Consider the following 19,336-nt stretch of genomic DNA (forward strand, 5'->3'; position numbering starts at 1 on the left):
AGCGATCTCGGCTCACCGCAACCTCCGCCTCCTGGGTTCAGGCAATTCTCCTGCCCCAGCCTTCTGAGTCGCTGGGATTACAGGCACACGCCACCATGCCCAGCTAATTTTTTGTATTTTTAGTAGAGGCGGGGTTTCACCATGTTGACCAGGATGGTCTCGATCTCTTGACCTCGTGATCCACCCACCTCGGCCTCCCACAGTGCTGGGATTACAGGCTTGAGCCACCGCGCCTGGCCTGAAATATCTTTCTTAATATATCCTTCCTAGGATTCTTCATCCTAACTTCTTCATAGATAGTGACTTAGCATAACATCTCTGTGGCCAGTTGTATCCCACTACTAAAAGGGCAAAGCAAGCTGTGGCTGCCCTGGTAGATACAACAAGCAAGTGCACAGTGATGGCTGTAAGTGTTTTCATCTCATAGTCCCATGTCCAGACCAACAACTTTCTCCGAAAGCTCTTACCTGTGTCTGTTTCAGTGGCTCTTGATCACTTACAGAATTCTGTATGTATTCATTGAAAATTAACATTCTTTATCCCTTTGTTTTGCAAGCTCAGCTTTTGAGAGATGTCTGAAATGGTCTAATCTTTTTTTCTTTTTTTTTTTTTTTTTTTTTTGAGACGGAGTTTCGCTCTTGTTACCCAGGCTGGAGTGCAATGGCGCAATCTCGGCTCCCCGCAACCTCCGCCTCCTGGGTTCAGGCAATTCTCCTGCCTCAGCCTCCTGAGTAGCTGGGATTACAGGCACGCGCCACCATGCCCAGCTAATTTTTTGTATTTTTAGTAGAGACGGGGTTTCACCATGTTGACCAGGATGGTCTCGATCTCTTGACCTTGTGATCCACCCGCCTCGGCCTCCCAAAGTGCTGGGATTACAGGCTTGAGCCACCGCGCCCGGCCCGTCTAATCTTTTTTTCAAGGGCAATTCTGAGCTGCAGATTATACTACAAGTGGCTTGGGTACATGTTGTCTTTAAACAAGCAAAGAGGAAAACTTTGAGCTCTATTCAGACTTGGTGAAGTGTGGTAAATTTATGATGAAAGCTACTGACTGTATTACACATGATTAATTCTGAAGCCCATATTAAGATGATCTTTCAGCATTCAGCATTGCTGTAACTGAACGCTGTTTCAAAGCTGAGATTTCAGCAATTAATCAGGTCAGAATTGCTAATGATCCTGGCAGAGGGTGGTGGCAAAAGGGGTGGATGTCATTAGCTTCTCTAGCCTGCATTATTTCAGTGCCCTGTGGCAGTATGGAGTGAGGCAACATGAAAGAAAGATGGCCTGACCTTCATGGCAGTATTGCACAGAACGTAAACACTGGTGTGGGTGGCTATGGCCAGTAAATGATGGCCCTTGGTAAACAAAGTTACTTATCAGACAATACCTACCAGTTAGGTCACTGTGCCCATAATGGATCTGGTTAATTTTTTTTTGCTGCCTATTGATTTTTATTTGGTTGATAGATAATAGCTAGAGGACTCTAAATTTCTTTTGGGAAGAATGTGAACCCCTTCTAAGCCTTCTCCTTACGAGAGAATGATAGCTTTTGCACTGACTTTTAGTAACATCTTGATTTCAGTGTTTTGTAATTGTCAGAGGATTGAATCTTGGTTTTAAGCCATATGTGTCTGTAGCATAACTTTTTGTGTAGACTATTTACCTCTCAGCTTATAAAGTGTAAGCTAATACATTTATAGTACAGTAGAATGTCACTATGCAGAGAAACTATCTTAGGGAATCAAATGATATCTGCTATTAAAGAAAAATTAATACGTATTTTTTCTTTTTACTTTTTTTTTTTTTTTTAAGACATAAGATCTCACTGTATTGCCCAGGCTGAGCTTGGTCTCAAACTCCTGGGCTCAAGCAGTCCTTCCACCTCAACTTCCCAAAGTGCTGCAATTACAGGCCTGAGCCACCATGTCCGGCCCAATATATATTTTTTTAAGTTTTGTGGTACATAGTAGGTGTATAATATTATTTTCAATACTTAGCTGTAATTCTACATCTGCTGATATGTACATAATTTTTATTAAACTATTTGAGACTTCAAGCATCTTAGAATTTTTTTAATGTACCCTCTCAGAAAAATGGAGACTAAAAGCTAGGATAATTAGTGGGTTTTTTTACTTTAAGTTCGGGATATATGTGCTGAATGTGCAGGTTTATTACATAGGTAAACGTGTGCTATGGTAGGATGTTGAGTGTTCTAAGCTGTGTACTAGAGGTAACTTATGATAACGGAATATTTTATTTAATTTCAGGTACTCGTGTACAAGTTTGCCAGAAAACACCACATCACTTTAACTAATCAAATTACTGAAGAGACTACTCATGTTGTTATGAAAACAGGTATACCAAGAACTATAACAGAATATTTTGTATCTGCTGCAGAAAACCACATGAAAAAATTAGAATAGTTGTTAAGCATAGCATGGATGATAGTCTTCTAATAGTCAATCAATTACTTTATGAAAGACAAATAATAGTTTTGCTGTTTCCTTACCCTTTTTTGTTTTGGGTTAAGATTTGGAAGGTAGGCTGGGTGCAGTGGCTTACCCATGTAATCCCAGTACTTTGGGAGGCCAAGGCAGGTAGATCATGAGGTCAGGAGTTCAAGATCAGCCTGACCAATATGATGAAACCCTGTCTCTACTAAAAATACAAAAATTAGCCAGGTGTGGTGGCACAGGACTATAACCCCAGCTAGTCAGGAGGCTGAGGCAGGAGAATTGCTTGAACCTGGGAGGCAGATGTTGCAGTGAGCCGAGATCGCACCACTGCACTCCAACCTGGGTGAAAGAAAAAAAAAAATTTGAGGCAAGGCATAGTGGCTCACGCCTATAATCCCAGCACTTTGGGAGGCTGAGGCGGGCGGATCACAAGGTCATGAGATCGAGACCATCCTCGTTAACTCCGTCTCTACTAAAAATACAAAGAATTAGGCGAGCGTGATAGCATGCACCTGTACTCCCAGCTACTCAGGAGGCTGAGGCAGGAGAAACGCTTGAGGAGGCGGAGGTTGCAGTGAGCCGAGATTGTGCCATTGCACTCCAGCTTGGACGACAGAGCAAGACTCCGTCTCAGAAAAAAAAGAAAGAAAAAAAGAAAACTTTAAAATGCAAACTAAATCTAAAGTAGTTCAGTCTTTAAACTCAAAGGCAATATAACATTTGCTACTTTTGAACTAAAAATGAGCTAAATTTTTAAGTTTAATATATATTGCTGTGTGCGGTGGCACACATCTGTAATCCCAGCACTTTGGGAGGCCGAGGTGAGCAGATCATGAGGTCAGGAGATTGAGACCATCCTGGCCAACATTATGAAACCCCATCTCTACTAAAAATACAAAAAATTAGCTAGGAATAGTGGCACGTGCCTGTAGTCTCAGCTACCCAGGAAGCTGAGGCAGGAGAATCACTTGAACCCAGGAGGTGGAGGTTGCAGTGAGCCAAAAATGGTGCCACCATACTCCAGCCTGGCGACAGAGCGAGACTTCGTCTCAAAATATTTACATACACACACATATTATTAAATCGGATTTTTATAGCAGTTAAAAAAACTTCAAAAATTGTAAGGAATTCTGTGAGGGAGAATGGCTGCAGCTACTGCTTGCAGGTAGCCTACTGTGTTTAGGATTGAGTTAAATACATTTCTCCTGTTTAAAATTAAATGGTCTTTCCTTAGTTTGCTTAGTTCTTCAGGAGGGCCTTTAAAACACTGGGAAACAAACAAGTGATTCTTTAGCTACTGCTTTCTGAAATACTTTTACAGAAGCTCTGAAAACGCTGTATTCTCCTATCCCTCTCAGGGAAATATTAGAGGGTTAGGACTCCCTAGATTGGACATTCTAGGGGTAAAAATTTGTCATTACATTGATATTTCAGCTTTAGGTTTTCAACAATACTGTTTTCTTCTCCTTTTACATATTACCATCTAGTAATACACATCCACATTAATCAAAACTATTGACATGGGTAATTCCTAATTCCTTGAACACTACAATGGAGATCTATAGCCAGCCTTAGTATCTAGAAGATGGGTGTTGAGGAGAGGGCATTGATAGGCGTTTCCTCTGGTCTTCATATCAGCCTCTCCTAGGCTTCCAAAGATCCATACCTGCTGGTTATAATTAGTGGTGTTTTCAGTGTCTGATTCTGTCACCAGGATTTTAGAATCATGAATCCAGATTGGGAGCTTCTTTTTTTTTTTTTTTTTTTTTTAAGACGGGGTTTCACCATGTTGGTCGGGCTGGTCTTGAACTCCTGACCTCAGGTGATCCGCCCGCCTTGGCCTCCAAAGTGCTTGGAGGCACTTTAGCTTCTTAGAACAGCACTTTCTGAATGTGTTTTCAACTTCTAATCCTTTGGATGTTTTTCATTCTGCAGATGCTGAGTTTGTGTGTGAACGGACACTGAAATATTTTCTGGGAATTGCAGGAGGAAAATGGGTAGTTAGCTATTTCTGTAAGTACAATACTATTTCTTCCATCCTCCCTTGAACACCTCAGAATTGCATTTTTACACTTAACATTTTAACACCTAAGGTTTTTGCTGATGCTGAGACTGAATTACCAAAAGGTCTTTCATGGTAACACAAAACTACCTTTATCTTTAATACATATCACTTTGTTCAAATAAGCTGGTGATGCCTGGAAAATGGGTCCCTTTTATAACTAATAGGACCTAATCTGCTCCTAGCAATGGTAGCATAGGAACTAGGGATTTATTTAATAGTTGGCAGGAATCCATGTACAGCAGCCAAACTTACAATGTTTAAATTAAACATCAACTGTGTCTCCAGAGGGAAACTGCTGCTAGAAGCCTTATTAAAGGGCTGTGGCTTTCGAAGGAAAGGACCTCTCTGTCATTCTTTTGTGAATCGCTGACCTCTCCATCTCCATGAAAAGAGCACGTTCTTCTGCTGTGTGTAACCTGTCTTTTTTGTGATCTCCTTAGGGGTGACCCAGTCTATTAAAGAAAGAAAAATGCTGAATGAGGTAAGTACTTGATGTTACAAACTAATCAGAGACATGGTATCATTGAGTCACATAGTTAAAAATGTATTTGCTTCCTTCCATCAATGCACCACTTTCCTTGATAATGCACAAATTTTCTTTGATTATGGGGATCATCAATAATTATTCGGAGCAAACCAGGATATTCTGTGTTCTCATTTGTTCTAGATTTCAAAAGAAACAGTCCTTTCTTTGGGGAAAAGGGAAGGGGAAGAAAAAGATTCATAAGGACAAGAAGTGGGCCCACTTACATATACTTTTGTAGAAAACAAACCATTCACTGTTGGAAGAAAAATACTTCATATTAATATGCAGTCCAAGTGCAGTGCCTCACACTTATATCGGCACTTTGGGAGGCTGAGACAGGAGGATTGCTTGAGGCCAGGAGTTTGGAACCAGCCTGGGCAACAGAGTGAGATACTGTCTACACACAAAAAAATTTTTTTTAATTAGCCAGGCATAGAAGTGTGCACCTGTAGTCTTAGCTACTGAGGAAGCTAAGCTGGGAGAATTACTTGAGCTCAGGAGTTCAAGGCTACAGTGAGCTATGATCATGCCACTGCACTCTAGCCTGGGTGACAGAGCAAGACCCTATCTCTTTAAAAAGAAAAAAAAAAGGTGTGCTTGTGTGTGCACATATGCATATATACATATATATACATGCAAATGTATCTGTTTAGAATTCAGATAACTTCTAAAAGATGTCGCACTTTATGATACTGAGAACAGTGAGAGGTAAATAGAGTGTAGGAGGAGGAATAATTTTAGAACAGCCATCTGAGAGCTTCTCTAACAACAGATCAGGCAAAATAAAATGTGAAAATAATTTTATAAACTATTATACACAATTCAATATATTCATAATTAATTAAATGATATTTGTGTTGGTTTTAACTTTTATTTAGTGGCTATTTATGTGAGCCTGCTATGTGCTGGGCACTAGCAGTAAACAAGACTAACCAAGTCCCTGGTAGGATTCAGGTTCTATTGAGGGGAGATACACAATAAAGATGAATTAGATAGCAGTAAAGGTTGTTGATTACTTTCGTTTAAGGAGGCCAGGGAAGGCCTTTCTCAAAAGATTGAGCTGAGACCTAAATAACAAGAAAGAATTGTCCTTGAAAACTGGAGGGAATGTATGTTATAGGCAGAGGAATAGCAAACATAAAGGTCTTGTGATAATAAGGAGCTTGGTTTTTTGATTTTTGCTTTTTTTTTTTTTTTTGAGACGGAGTCTCACTGTATACCCCAAGCTGGAGTACAGTGGCACAGTCTTGGCTCCCTGCAAACTCCACCTCCTGGGTTCAAGTGATTCTCCTGCCTTGGTCTCCCGAGTAGCTGGGATTACAGGCACATGCCACCATGCCCAGCTAGTTTTTTATATTTTTGGTAGAGGTGGGGTTTTACCTTATTGGCCAGCCTGGTCTGAAACTCCTGACCTCAAGTGATCCGCCTGCCTCAGCCTCCCAAAGTCCTGGGATTACAGGCATGAGCCACTGCCACACCCGGCCAGAGCTTGATTTATTTTTAAAAGATAGGCCAGTGTTGGCCAGGCATGGTAGCTCATGCTACCACCTCTACCAAAAATATAAAAAACTAGGCCAGGTGCGGTGGCTCATGCCTGTAATCCCAGCACGTTGGGAGGCCAAGGTGGGCAGATCACAAGGTCAGGAGATCAAGATCATCCTGGCTAACACGGTAAAACCCTGTCTCTACTAAAAATACAAAAAGTTAGCCAGGTGTGGTGGCACGAGCCTGTAGTCCCAGTTACTTGGGAGGCTGAGGCAAGAGAATCACTTGAACCCAGGAGGCGGAGGCTAGAGTGAGCTGAGATCATGCCACTGCACTCCAGCCTGGGTGCCAGAGCAAGACTGTCTTCAAAAAAAAAAAAAAAAACTAGCCAGGCATGGTGGCATGTGGCTGTTATCCCAGCTACTCCAGAGGCCAAGGCAGGAGAATTGCTTGAACCTGGGAGGGGGAGGCTGCAGTGATCCAGGATTGCACTGTACTCCAGCCTGGATGACAGAGCAAGACTCCCATCTCAAATAATAATAAAAGGGCCGGGCATGGTGGCTCATGCCTATAATCCCAGCACTCTGGGAGGCTGAGGCAGGCAGATCACCTGAGGTCAGGAGCTCAAGACTAGCCGGGCCAACGTAGCAAAACCCCATCTCTTTTTAAAAATGCAAAAGTTGGCCAGGCACGGTGGCTCATGCCTGTAATCCCAGCACTTTGGGAGTCCGAGGCGGGCAGATCACGAGGTTAAGAGATCAAGACCATCCTGGCCAACATGGTGAAACCCCGTCTATACTAAAAAAAAAAAATACAAAAATTAGCCGGGTATGGTCGCATGTGTTTGTAATCCCAGCTACTCGGGAGGCTGAGTCAGGAGAATTGCTTGAACCCAGGAGGTGGAGGTTGCAGTGAGCCAAGATCGTGCCACTGCACTCCAGCCTGGCACCTGGCAACAGAACAAGACTCTGCCAAAAAAAAAAAAAAAAAAGTGCAAAAATTAGGCTGGGCGGTGGCTCACGCCTGTAATCCCAACACTTTGGGAGGCCGAGGCAGGCAGATCACAAAGTCAGGAATTTGAGAACAGCCTGGCCAATGTGGTGAAACCCCATCTCTACTAAAAATACAGAAATTAGCGAGGCATGGTGGGCATCTGTAGTCCCAGCTACTTGGGAGGCTGAGGCAGAACTGCTTGAACCTGGGAGGCAGAGGTTGCAAAGAGCTATCATGCCACTGCAGTCCAGCCTGGGCAACAGAGTGAGACTCCGTCTCAAAAAAAAAAAAAAAAAAATGCAAAAATTAGCTGCGGGTGGTGGCACGAGCCTGTAATCCCAGCTACTTGGGCGGCTGAAGCAGGAGAATCATTTGAACCCGGGAGGTAGATTATAGTGAGCCAAGATGGCGCTACTGCACTCCATCCAGCCTGGGTGACAGAACAAGACTCCGTCTCAAAAAATAATAATAATAATAATAATAATAATAAAAGATAGGCCAGTGTAGCTGAAGAGTAGTAATTGGCAAATTATGTATGGAGGCAGAGATTAGACAAGGAATGGGAGAAGATCATAGATGCTGGCCAAATCACATAGTATTTAGTGTGAGCCATGGTAAGGAATTCAGATTTTATCCTTGTGATTGGTGGTGGGGAGAAGGTTTAAAAAAAAAACAGGTTGGTTTGGGATATGTTTGAAGATAGGACTTGCTAATGGATTAAATTTGGACAGTAAGGTAAAGAGAAATTGAAGGGGGGACATTTGAGTTTTGGCCTGATCTTGTTAGTAATGTTAAATTAGATAAGGAAGACATGGTAGGGAATTTGGGGGAGTGGGAAGGGCAGAAAGCAGGAGTGGAATCAGGAACTCTGTTTTAGATGCGTGAATTTTTATTTTATCTTTTTCTTGGAGATGGAGTCTCATTCTGTTACCCACGCTAGAGTGCATGGAGTACAGTTGTGCAATCTCGGTCACTGCAGCCTCTGCCTCCCAGGTTCGAGCAGTTCTGCCTCAGCCTCTCGAGTATCTGGGATTACAGGCACCCACCATATTAGCCAGGCTGGTCTCAAACTCCTGACCTTGGGTAATCCACCCACCTTGGCCTCCTAAAGTGCTGGGATTACAGGTGTGAGCCACTGTGCCCAGCCAGATGCGTGAATTTTGAGATATATACTAGACATCTGGATAGAGAGGTTAAATCGGCAGTTGGACACATCGTATGAAGCGGATACAATCAGAACTATAAACATGGGAGTTTTCAAATAAATGACAAATTTATCACTAGACTCCTCATTCAAGTAACTAGGAAACATCAGGTATTCTTCCACTAGTAATAACTGGTGGTTATACTCTTGCCTTTATTTTTCTTCACAAAACTCTTGGCAACACCTGTGGCCTTCCTTACAATCTGAGTTTCGGTCAGAATTGTTTCTAAGCATTCTTCCTCAAATTTCTCCCCAGTCTCATTATTCTTTATTCTCCTGTCCATGACCTGTCATAATAGTGATTATGAAAAGCCTCTAACATTCTTCAGTATGTTAAATGTATATTTTATCATTTTGTTTCCGTTAACTGTGTAAATCTCTCAGTGGAAATTTGAAAAGCCTATATTTCTTTAAATGATAATATTACAGTTGATATAGAAGATAGGGAATTTATCTGTTATCTTTATAACAGCGCTGTATTAGCAGTTTAATCTAAATGCTAAGTGAATGTTTTGAGAGGAGATAGACGTTGAAAATTAAAATATGTTAAGTCCTAGTGAGGTGAAAACTAATTGTTAATTTCTGCACACAAAGATATGCTTCAGTGAGTGATTTCAACAGCTGAGATCATGGTCATTTCACCTGGTATACCAAATAGAATGATTTTACTTGCTTTTGGTCAAATCTCTGCCCAGCAAATTCTTTTTCTTTTTTCTTTTTCTTTTTTTTGAGATGGAGTTTCTCACTTTTGTCACCCAGGGTATTTTCTCAGCTTACTGCAACCTCCACCTCTTGGGTTCAAGTGATTCTCCTGCCGCAGCCTCCCGAGTAGCTGGGATTACAGGCATCCGCCACCAGGCCTGGATAATTTTTAGTAGAGTCAGGGTTTCACCATGTTGGGCAGACTGGTCTCGAACTCCTGACCTCAGGTGATCTGCCTGCCTCGGCCTCCCAAAGTGCTGAGATTATAGGATTGAACCACCATACCCGGCCCTCCTCTCTCTTTCTCTTTTCCTTATTTTCTTTCTTTCCTTTCACTTGTGGTCAGGTTTTTGTTTTCTTTTTTTCTTTTGTTTTTAAAGCAGGGTCTCACTTTGTTACCCAGTCGGGAGTGATGTGATGTGATCATAGTTCACTGCAACCTCCAACTCTTGGGCTCAAGTGATCCTCCAGCCTCAGCTTCCCAAGAAATTGGGACTGCAGGCACACGCAACCGTGCACACGCAAATAGTTGAAGTTTTATATATCTTTTGTAGAGAAGGGGTATCACTGTGTTGCCCAGATGGGTCTCAAGCTATCCTCCTGCCTCAGCTTCCCAAGAAGATGGGATTACAGGCACGTGCTACAATGCCTAGCTAATTTTTGTATTTTTAGTAGAGACGGGGTTTCACCATGTCGGCCAGACTGGTCTTGAACCCCTGACCTTGTGATCTGCCCACCTCAGCCTCCCAAAGTGCCTCACCCGACCTAATTTATTTATTTTTTTGAGACAGAGTCTCACTCTGTCACCCAGGCTGCAGTGCAGTGGAGAGATCTCGGCTCATTGCCACCTCCGCCTCCCAGGTTCAAACGATTCTCCTGCCTCAGCCTTCCGAGTAGCTGGGATTACAGACGCCCACCAGCACGCACAGCTAATTTTTTGTATTTTAGTAGAGACAAGTTTTCACCATGTTGGCCAGGCTGGTCTTGAACTCCTGACCTCAAATGATCCACCTGCCTCAGCCTTCCAAAGTGCTAGGATTACAGGCGTGAGCCACCATGCCCAGCCTTGTATTTTTTTTTTTAGTAGAGATGGGGTTTCACCACGTTGGCTAGGTTGGTCTAAAACACCTGACCTCAAGTGATCCACCCGCCTTGGCCTCACAAAGTGCTGGGATTACAGGTCATGAGCCACCACACCCAGCTTGAATGCCTTAAATATGACGAGCCTGCTCCACTTCCATTGAAGGAAGCTTCTCTTTCTCTGATCTTGATGGTTTGTGTTTATTTTCTTTCAGCATGATTTTGAAGTCAGAGGAGATGTGGTCAATGGAAGAAACCACCAAGGTCCAAGGCGAGCAAGAGAATCCCAGGGCAGAAAGGTAAAGCTCCCTCCCTCAAGTTGACAAAAATCTCATCCTACCACTCTGTATTCCAATCCCCTTTCTTGAGATGATTCACTTCATCTTGTAAGGCTTGTTACATATATACACACTGCTAGGTACTTTCACACAGGTTACTTTTTCACTTTTCTGACCCAACCACATAAATAAGTATTGTCTCTACTTTATGAATGATAGAACTAAGAGATTTAGAGAGGCTATGTAATTTGGATTCCTATCTGGGGTTCAGATCTCAGCTGATAAGTAGAAGAGCTGGGACTTAAAGCCGATGGGAATCTAAAGCCTTTGCTCTTTTCACTTCATCAGGGTATCTTTCTCTTTTTCTCTCTCTTTTTCCCCCAAGATGGAGTCTCGCTATGTCACACAGGCTGGAGTGCAGTGGCATGATCTCAGCTTACTGAAAACTCCACTTCCCAGGCTCAAGCAATTCTCCTGCCTCAACCTCTCAAGTAGCTGGGATTACAGGCACGTACCACCACACTGGGCTAATTTTTCATATTTTTAGTAGAGACAGGGTTTCACTGTGTTGTACAGGCTGATCTTGAACTCCTGACCTCAGGTGATCCCCCCACCTCGGCCTCCCTAAGTGCTAGGATTCCAGGCATGAGCCACCATGCCCGGCCCAGGATGTCTTTCTCTAAAACAGTATGATAAATGCTGTGAGCAGGGCATGCACAGTGCTCTCTGTGGAAACAAAGAAGAGGAATTGATTAATAAGAGCTAAAACTAAAATTTATATAATGTTCACTAGGCCTGGCACAGTGGCTCATTCCTGTAATCCCAGCACTTTGGGAGGCTGAGGTAGGAAGATTGTTTGAGCAGAGGAGTTCAATACCAGCCTGGGCAACATGGCAAAACCCCATCTCTGCCAAAAAAACATATACAAAAATTAACCGGGCGTGGGGGCATTAGAACCTGTAGTTCCAGCTACTTGGAAGGCTGAGTTGGGAGGATCTCTTGAGCTCAAGAGGTGGGGGTTGCAGTGAACCGAGATTGCATCGCTACACTCTAGCCTGGATAACAGAGAGAAGGTCTCAAAAAAAAAAAAAGATCACTGTATGCCAGGGACTGCTCTAAAGGTTCAGCCATGTTTTAACTAATTAACAATTTTACGACAGCTCTATGAGGTATGTACTATAATTACGCCTATTACGGATGAGAAAATTGAGGCTCAGCGAGGTTGAATAAGTTGCCCAAAGTCACACAGCTAGTAAATGATGGAACTAGAAGTTGAACTCAGGAAGTCTAGCTCCAAGTCTAAACTCTTTGTTAATTTATTTTTTGAGACAGAGTGTTGCTCTGTCACCCATACTGGAGTGTAGTGGCACTATCTCTGCCCATTGCAACCTCTATCTCCCAAGTTCAAGTAATTCTCGTGCCTTCTCCTGCCAAGTAGCTAGGATTACAGGCATGCACCACCACACCCAGCTAATTTTTTGTCTCATTCTGTTGCCCAGTCTGGAGTGCAGTGGCACAATCTCAGCTCATTGCAGCCTCTGCTTCCTGGGTTCAAGCAATTCTCGTGCCTCAGCCTCCCAAGTAGCTGGGATTACAGGTGTGTCCCACCACACCCATATAATTTTTTGGTAATTTTAGTAGAGACAGGGTTTCACCACGTTGGCCAGGCTGGTCTCGAATTCCTGACCTCAGATGATCCGCCTGCCTTAGCCTCCCAACGTGCTAGGATAGCAGGGGTGAGCCACCGCGCCTGGCCTTAATTTTTGTATTTTTATTAGAGAGGGGGTTTTGCCCTGTCGGCCAGGCTGATCTTAAACTCCTAGTCTCAAGTGATCCACTTGCCTTGGCCTCCCAAAGTGCATGAGCCACTGCACCCAGCCTCCAAGTCTAAACTCTTAATGATAATACCATAGTTTCTTGAAAAGTTGGTAGGCCGGGCGCGGTGGCTCAAGCCTGTAATCCCAGCACTTTGGGAGGCCGAGGCGGGTGGATCACGAGGTCAAGAGATCGAGACCATCCTGGTCAACATGGTGAAACCCCGTCTCTACTAAAAATACAAAAAATTAGCCGGGCATGGTGGTGCGTGCCTGTAATGCCAGCTACTCAGGAGGCTGAGGCAGGAGAATTGCCTGAACCCAGGAGGTGGAGGTTGTGGTGAGCTGAGATCACGCCATTGCACTCCAGCCTGGGTAACGTGAGTGAAGCTCTGTCTCAAAAAAAAAAAAAAGAAAGAAAAGTTGTTGAAGGGCTTCACAGAAGAAAAAAAATAGAGCATTCTAACAACTTTGGAAATGAGACCCAAGAAGACTCAATGACTTTCTCCAGATCATATTGTAGCAAATGACGTAGGCAGAACTATGACTTCTTCTCAGGGAGAACTCTGTGCAGGATTTCACACCTACCTGTCGGGCCTGAGCTGGCTACTTTCTCAGCTCACTGGCTAGGTAGGTGCTATGTTCCCAGTCTGCTTTTCTTCCTTTTTCATGTGTGCACTACCAGGCATTTCAGAACATCCCAGCTAGGTGCAGTGGCTCATGCCTATAATCCCAGCACTTTGGAAGGCCAAGACAGGAGGATCCCTTGAGCCCAGGAGTTCAAGACTAGCCTGGGTTACCGTAGTGAGACCTTGTCTCTACAAAAAAATTGAAAAATTAGCTGGATGTTGAGGCACATTCCTGTGTTCCCAGCTACTCAGGAGGCTAAGGTGAGAAGAATGCTTGAGTCTGGGAGGTCGAGGCTGTAATGAGCCATGATCGTGCTACTGCACTCCAGCCTGGGCAACATTGTGAGACCTTGTCTTAAAACAAAACGAAACATCTTTCCACCAAGCACTTCCTGTCCCTTCATAGAAACTTAAGAGGGAACCAGTAGAGGTAATTTCCTAAGGAAAACTGCCTTGGGCATGATCACAAATCAAGCCTGGCGTTTTGAACTCTTGAGGTCAGCCTGTTCTTATCTTCTGAGCCTATCAAGTAATTGTTCCAGATGCCAAGAAAAGCTGCTGGCCTTATTTCTGCTTCTCATTTACCACAGGGGAGTTCCATGTGAGCCAGTCCTCTGTTTTTACTCCGCTGTATGCTATGCAGTATTAGCACCAGATTCTTCCCTTCTTTAAAAAGAAAATGTAGTGCTTTGGGTTTTTTCCTCCATGCAGAATAGCAATAATGGAAAGTATGTGGTCAAAGTAATGACATCCTGAAGATATGGAATGTCACCATAGTGTTTTCTTCTGGAAGAGAAATGTATATGTAGAGGTGAAACTTCAAATTTCTTATCTCATAACTAGACATCCTCATCACTGAGTGTTAGCCTGGATACATTCCTAATCTTTTGTACCTTTTTTTTTCTTTTTTTTTTTTTTGAGACAGAGTCTCACTTTGTCACCAGGCTGGAGTGCAGTGGCATGATCTTGGCTTACTGCAGCCTCCGCCTTCTGGGTTCAAGTGATTCTCCTGCCTCAGCCTCCTGAGTTGCTGGGATTACAGGCGTGTGCCCCCATGCCCAGCTATTTTTTGTATTTTTAGTAGAGACGGGGTTTCACCATGTTGGCCAAGATGGTCCCTATCTTTTGACCTCGTGATTCGCCTGCTTCAGCCTACCAAAGTGCTGGTATTACAGGTGTGAGCCACTGCACCCAGCCTCTTTTGTACTTTTCATGTCACCATTTGGCTCCAGCTAGCTGCCAAGGGAGAACTTCTAGCATTAGGAGCATGCAGGTCCTGTCCACAGTTTGGGGGTACAGTTTATTCATACAGATAGTGAGAGTGGCACAGATGGATGCCGTCCTTTAAAACAAACAGATTTGTCCTGCTCTCCGTTCTTTTCCCTCTGGCTGTAATATGTGTATGTGTGTGTGTGTGTGTGTGTGTGTGTGTGTGTCCGTCCGTCCGTGTGTGTGTGTCTGTCTGTGTGTCTGTCTGTCAGTGGGGAAGGTGACCACTTTCTAAGAAGCCATCCGTGTATTTTTTTTACCTTCCTGATTTTTCTCTATCACAGTCTCTTTGAGGCCAGCTGAATTTTAGGCCTTGGCAATTTTCTTTTTATTGAAATGGAAAGGTAGGAAGAGGGTCAAGAGACTGAGAGTTACCCAAAACATATCCATCCAAATGATACAAATATAGGGTTTATTGGGGTTTTTTGTTTTTTGTTTTTGTTTTACTTTTTGAGATGGAGTTTCATTCTTATTGCCCAGGCTAGAGGGCAATGGCGTGAAATCGTCTCACCCCAACCTCTGCCTCCTGGGTTCAAGCAATTCTTCTGCCTCAGCCTCCCCAGTAGCTGGCATTACAAACATGTGCCACCACGCCTGGCTAATTTTGTGTTTTTAGTAGAGATGGGGTTTCTCCATATTGGTCAGGCTGTTCTCGAACTTCTGACCTCAGGTCATCTGTCTGCCATGGCCTCCCAAAGTGCTGGGATTACAGATGTGGGCCACCACACCCAGCAGGGTTTATTTTTAAGTGATACCCAAGTTCTTTCCTAAGAACTTATCCCAATGTATATATGAGAATTTGCACTGTCCCACACTGTTGCCACCAGCCACATGGGACTGTAAATTTAAATTTTTACAAATCATCCAGTCGTGGTGGTATGAACCTGTAGTCCCAGGTACTTAGGAGGCTGAGGTGGGAGGATTACTTGGACCCAGGAGTTCAGTGCTGTAGCAGTCTATAGTCATGCCACTGTACTCCAGCCTGAGTGACAGAATGAGACCTCATCTTGTCAAAGAAAATAATTAAAACACGAAGTTTAGTTCCTCGTTCACCCTTACCACATCTCCAGTGCTCAATAACTCTATGTGACACATGGCTACCTTATTAGCACTGATACAGAACATTTTGACTATCACAGAAAGTTCTTTTGAACAGTGTTGCCAAGCCCTGTAAGTGGAAAAGGAGCTGTGGTGTGATCTGTGTCTTAAGGAAACCAGGCAGTCAGACCAGTTCAATGAAGAAAGGCAGAACCTGGCTTCACTTCTAGTTTAAAAACTGCTTAGGTGGCCTAAAGATGCAATGGCCATTCTCAGAGTAGTGTGAAGAACAGGTGTTTGGGGGGCTGAAAGAAAGTCAGGAGACAAGGAGCATGTACATCTAAAATCAACATAGACTCCTCTGCTGATGGGGTCATGGTGAGTATTGAGGTACTAAGTCTGGATAAACATCAAACTTCAGCCACTAGCTTTGAATTTCTAGCCATCCAAGCCTTTTATTAAACATACAGAAGGACCTTATTTTTCCTTTGCATCTAAGAAGTAAAAGCACCTGCAGAGATCATTAGGGAGGAGCCTGGGCCTGATTGGTGACTGAGGTGCTCAGTCCTTGAATGACAAGGAATGCTGGTAGAGTGCAGGTCCACTACATATGCACTTCAAAAAGGTCTTCTGAAATCCCTTAGTGTTCTGGACATTGCTCTGCTTGTCCCTGGGAAGTAACAGCAGAAATCATCAGGTGGTGAACAAAAGAAAAAGAAAAGCTCTTCCTTTTTGAAAGTCTGTTTTTTTAATAAAAGCCAATTCTTTTATAACTAAATTTTCTTTCTCTCTATTCCCCTGTCACTCTCTCTTCCTCTCTTCCAGATCTTCAGGGGCCTAGAAATCTGTTGTTATGGACCCTTTACCAACATGCCCACAGGTAAGAGCCTGGGAGAACTGCAGAGTTCCAGCACTAGCCTTTGTCTTACATAGCGGAGTGTTACAAGCAAGATCCCCCAATGAGGGTTCCTCAGATTGGTGAAATCTCCAGTCTCTTCTGATTTCTGTTCCCCTGAGTATATGGATTCCAGCTCAGCATGTAACCTTTCCCCGCTGAGTCTCTAAGCAGGATGATGTGTATTTTTTTTAACTGGATGAATTATTTTCCCATCTCTTGACATTTACAGTAATTATCACCAAGTATGATATTTTCAGTGGCCGTGATTATCAATTACCAGCACAGAGTTAGGATGCAGGGAGGAAGGGAGGAAAAGAAGGTGAGTGTTTTTTCACAGTGTCTTAGCCAGCAATTTAGCAAATTAATGGAAATTAGATCTTCAATCTTTTTTTTTTCTTTCAAGCATTTTATTTGAGAGACTATCAAACCTTATCTACCAAGTGGCCTTATGGAGACTGATAACCAGAGTATGCAGCTTATCAGTGGCAAATTGACTTAAAATCCATACCCCTACTACTTTAAGACTGTAGTCCTTTGGAGCAGAGAGACAGACTCTCCCACTGAGGGTCTTGCTATAAGCCTTCATCCAGAAAGTGTAGGGCAGAGGGCCTGCGTTAAGTACACAGATTACTGTGGTGATTTTACATCTAAATGTCCTGTTCAGATCAACTGGAGTGGATGGTGCAGCTGTGTGGGGCTTCTGTGGTGAAGGAGCTTTCATCATTCACCCTTGGCACAGTAAGTACTGGGTGCCCTGTCAGAGAGGGAGGACACAATGTTCTCTCCTGTGATTGAGCAAGACTGGCAATCAGTCCCTATGGATGCCCCTACTATAGCCTCAGAAGCCTTCTCTCCCCACGTACCTGTGCCAGAAGTATATTTAATATGTGCAGTTCTCAAGTCTGTAAGGGATGGGTACAGACTTGAGAACTGCACATACTAAATGTACTGAGGGAAGGCCCTTTCCCTCTAACTCTTTTTGCCATATCCCCCTCCTACTCCTCTCTCTACTCCCCCAGCATACCATGTTTCAACAAATAATCCAGAAATGATGGGCTGGAGGCCGGGCATGGTGGCTCATGCCTCTAATCCCAGCACTTTGGGAGGCCGAGGCAGGTGGATCACTTGAGGTCAGGAGTTTTAGACCAGCCTTGCCAACATGGTGAAACCCCATCTCTACTAAAAAAAAATACAAAAATTAGCTGGGTCTGGTGGAGCATGCCTGTAATCCCAGCTACTTGGGAGGCAGAGGCATGAGAATTGCTTGAACCTGGAAGACAGAGGTTGCAGTGAGCCAAGATTGCACCACTGCACTCCAGCCTGGGTGACAGAGTGAGACTTCATCTAAAAAAAGAGAAAAAAAACGATGGGCTGGGCTCAGTGCCTCACACCTATAATCCTAACACTTTGGGAGGCCAAGGTAGGAGAATCACTTGAGCCTAGGAATTCAAGACCAGCCTGGGCAACATGGCAAAACCCCATCTCTACCAAAAATACAAAAAAATTGCTGAGCGCTATGGCTCACGCCTGTAATTCCAGCACTTTGGGAGGCTGAGACAGGCGGATCACAAAGTCAGGAGATCAAGACCATCCTGGCCAACATGGTGAAACCCCGTCTCTAAAAAAATAAATAAAATTAGCCAGGGGTAGTGGCACGCGCCTGTAGTGCCAGCTACTTGGGAGGCTGAGGTAGAAGGATCGCTTAAGCCCAGGAGGCAGAGGTTGCAGTGAGCTAACGATCATACCACTGCACTCCAGCCTGGACAACAGAGCAAGACCCTGTCTCAAAAAAAAAATGATGAAGTGACAGTTCCAGTAGTCCTGCTCTGACACTTCAATGCTGTTTCCTTCCTGGGGATGCAGGGTATCCACGCAGTTGTGGTTGTGCAGCCAGATGCCTGGACAGAGGACAGTGGCTTCCATGGTAAGGTGCTTGCATATACCTGTGTTATATGGGGTCCTTTTGCATGGGTTTGGTTTGCCACTCATTACCTGGTGCTTGAATAGCACAGTTCTTGGCACATTTTAAATATTTGTCTAATGAACGGCTAAAATGTCTTGTTGGCATTTTTATTGTTGTTTGTTTTATATTGTAAAAGTAATACAAGGCCGGGCGCGGTGGCTCAAGCCTGTAATCCCAGCACTTTGGGAGGCCGAGGCGGGTGGATCACGAGGTCAAGAGATCGAGATCATCCTGGTCAACACGGTGAAACCCCGTCTCTACTAAAAATACAAAAAATTAGCTGGGCATGGTGGTGCGTGCCTGTAATCCCAGCTACTCAGGAGGCTGAGGCAGGAGAATTGCCTGAACCCAGGAGGCGGAGGTTGCGGTGAGCCAAGATCGCGCCATTGCACTCCAGCCTGGGTAACAAGAGCGAAACTCCGTCCCAAAAAAAAAAAAAAAAAAAAAAAGTAATACATGAACTGTTTCCATGGGGTGGGGGTTCGATATGAATGTTCATCACAGAAAATGTAAATCAAGGCTAGGCATGGTAGATCACACCTATAATCCCAGCACTTTGGGAGGCCAATGTGGAGGCCAAGGAGCCTAGGAGTTCAAGACTAGCCTGGGCAACATAGGGAGACTTCATTTCTACAAAAAATTTAAAAACTAGCTGGGTGTGATGGTACATGCCTGTAGTTTCAGCTACTTGGGAAGCTGAGGTGGGAGGATCCCTTGAGCCCAAGAAGTCAGTGCTGCAGTGAGCCATGATCATACCACTACACTCCAGCCTGGGCGACAGAGTGGGACCGTGTCTCAGAAAGAAAAAAGAAAGTATAAGTGTTACAGCTCTTTTAGAATTTGTCTAGCAGGCTTTCCGGTTTTTGCCAGAAGGCCTCTTTCACTTAAAAAAAAAAAAAAGAAAAGAGGCCGGGCGCCGTGGCTCAAGCCT

General features: G+C 43.9%; 1 protein-coding gene and 1 non-coding gene across 10 annotated transcripts in view; both read left to right on the plus strand.

Moving 5' to 3' along the window:
• Positions 1 to 19,336, plus strand: part of BRCA1 (BRCA1 DNA repair associated) — a 73,521-nt gene that overhangs the window by 51,695 nt on the left and 2,490 nt on the right. For all 9 annotated transcript variants that reach the window (XM_032279508.1, XM_032279510.1, XM_032279513.1 and 6 more), the window contains 7 exons: positions 2,273 to 2,360; positions 4,397 to 4,474; positions 4,967 to 5,007; positions 10,732 to 10,815; positions 16,370 to 16,424; positions 17,107 to 17,180; positions 18,306 to 18,366. In XM_032279508.1, the coding sequence (XP_032135399.1) occupies positions 2,273 to 2,360; positions 4,397 to 4,474; positions 4,967 to 5,007; positions 10,732 to 10,815; positions 16,370 to 16,424; positions 17,107 to 17,180; positions 18,306 to 18,366 (481 nt within the window). The remainder of the gene's footprint in view (positions 1 to 2,272; positions 2,361 to 4,396; positions 4,475 to 4,966; positions 5,008 to 10,731; positions 10,816 to 16,369; positions 16,425 to 17,106; positions 17,181 to 18,305; positions 18,367 to 19,336) is intronic.
• LOC116553549 lies at positions 19,223 to 19,284 on the plus strand. The gene has a single exon (XR_004269795.1). It is a non-coding gene; the product is annotated as a U7 small nuclear RNA (small nuclear RNA).

The sequence above is a fragment of the Sapajus apella genome, unplaced genomic scaffold, assembly GCF_009761245.1.
Source record: "Sapajus apella isolate SASKATOON/1434 unplaced genomic scaffold, GSC_monkey_1.0 scaffold12, whole genome shotgun sequence".
In the NCBI taxonomy this organism is placed as follows: domain Eukaryota; kingdom Metazoa; phylum Chordata; class Mammalia; order Primates; family Cebidae; genus Sapajus; species Sapajus apella.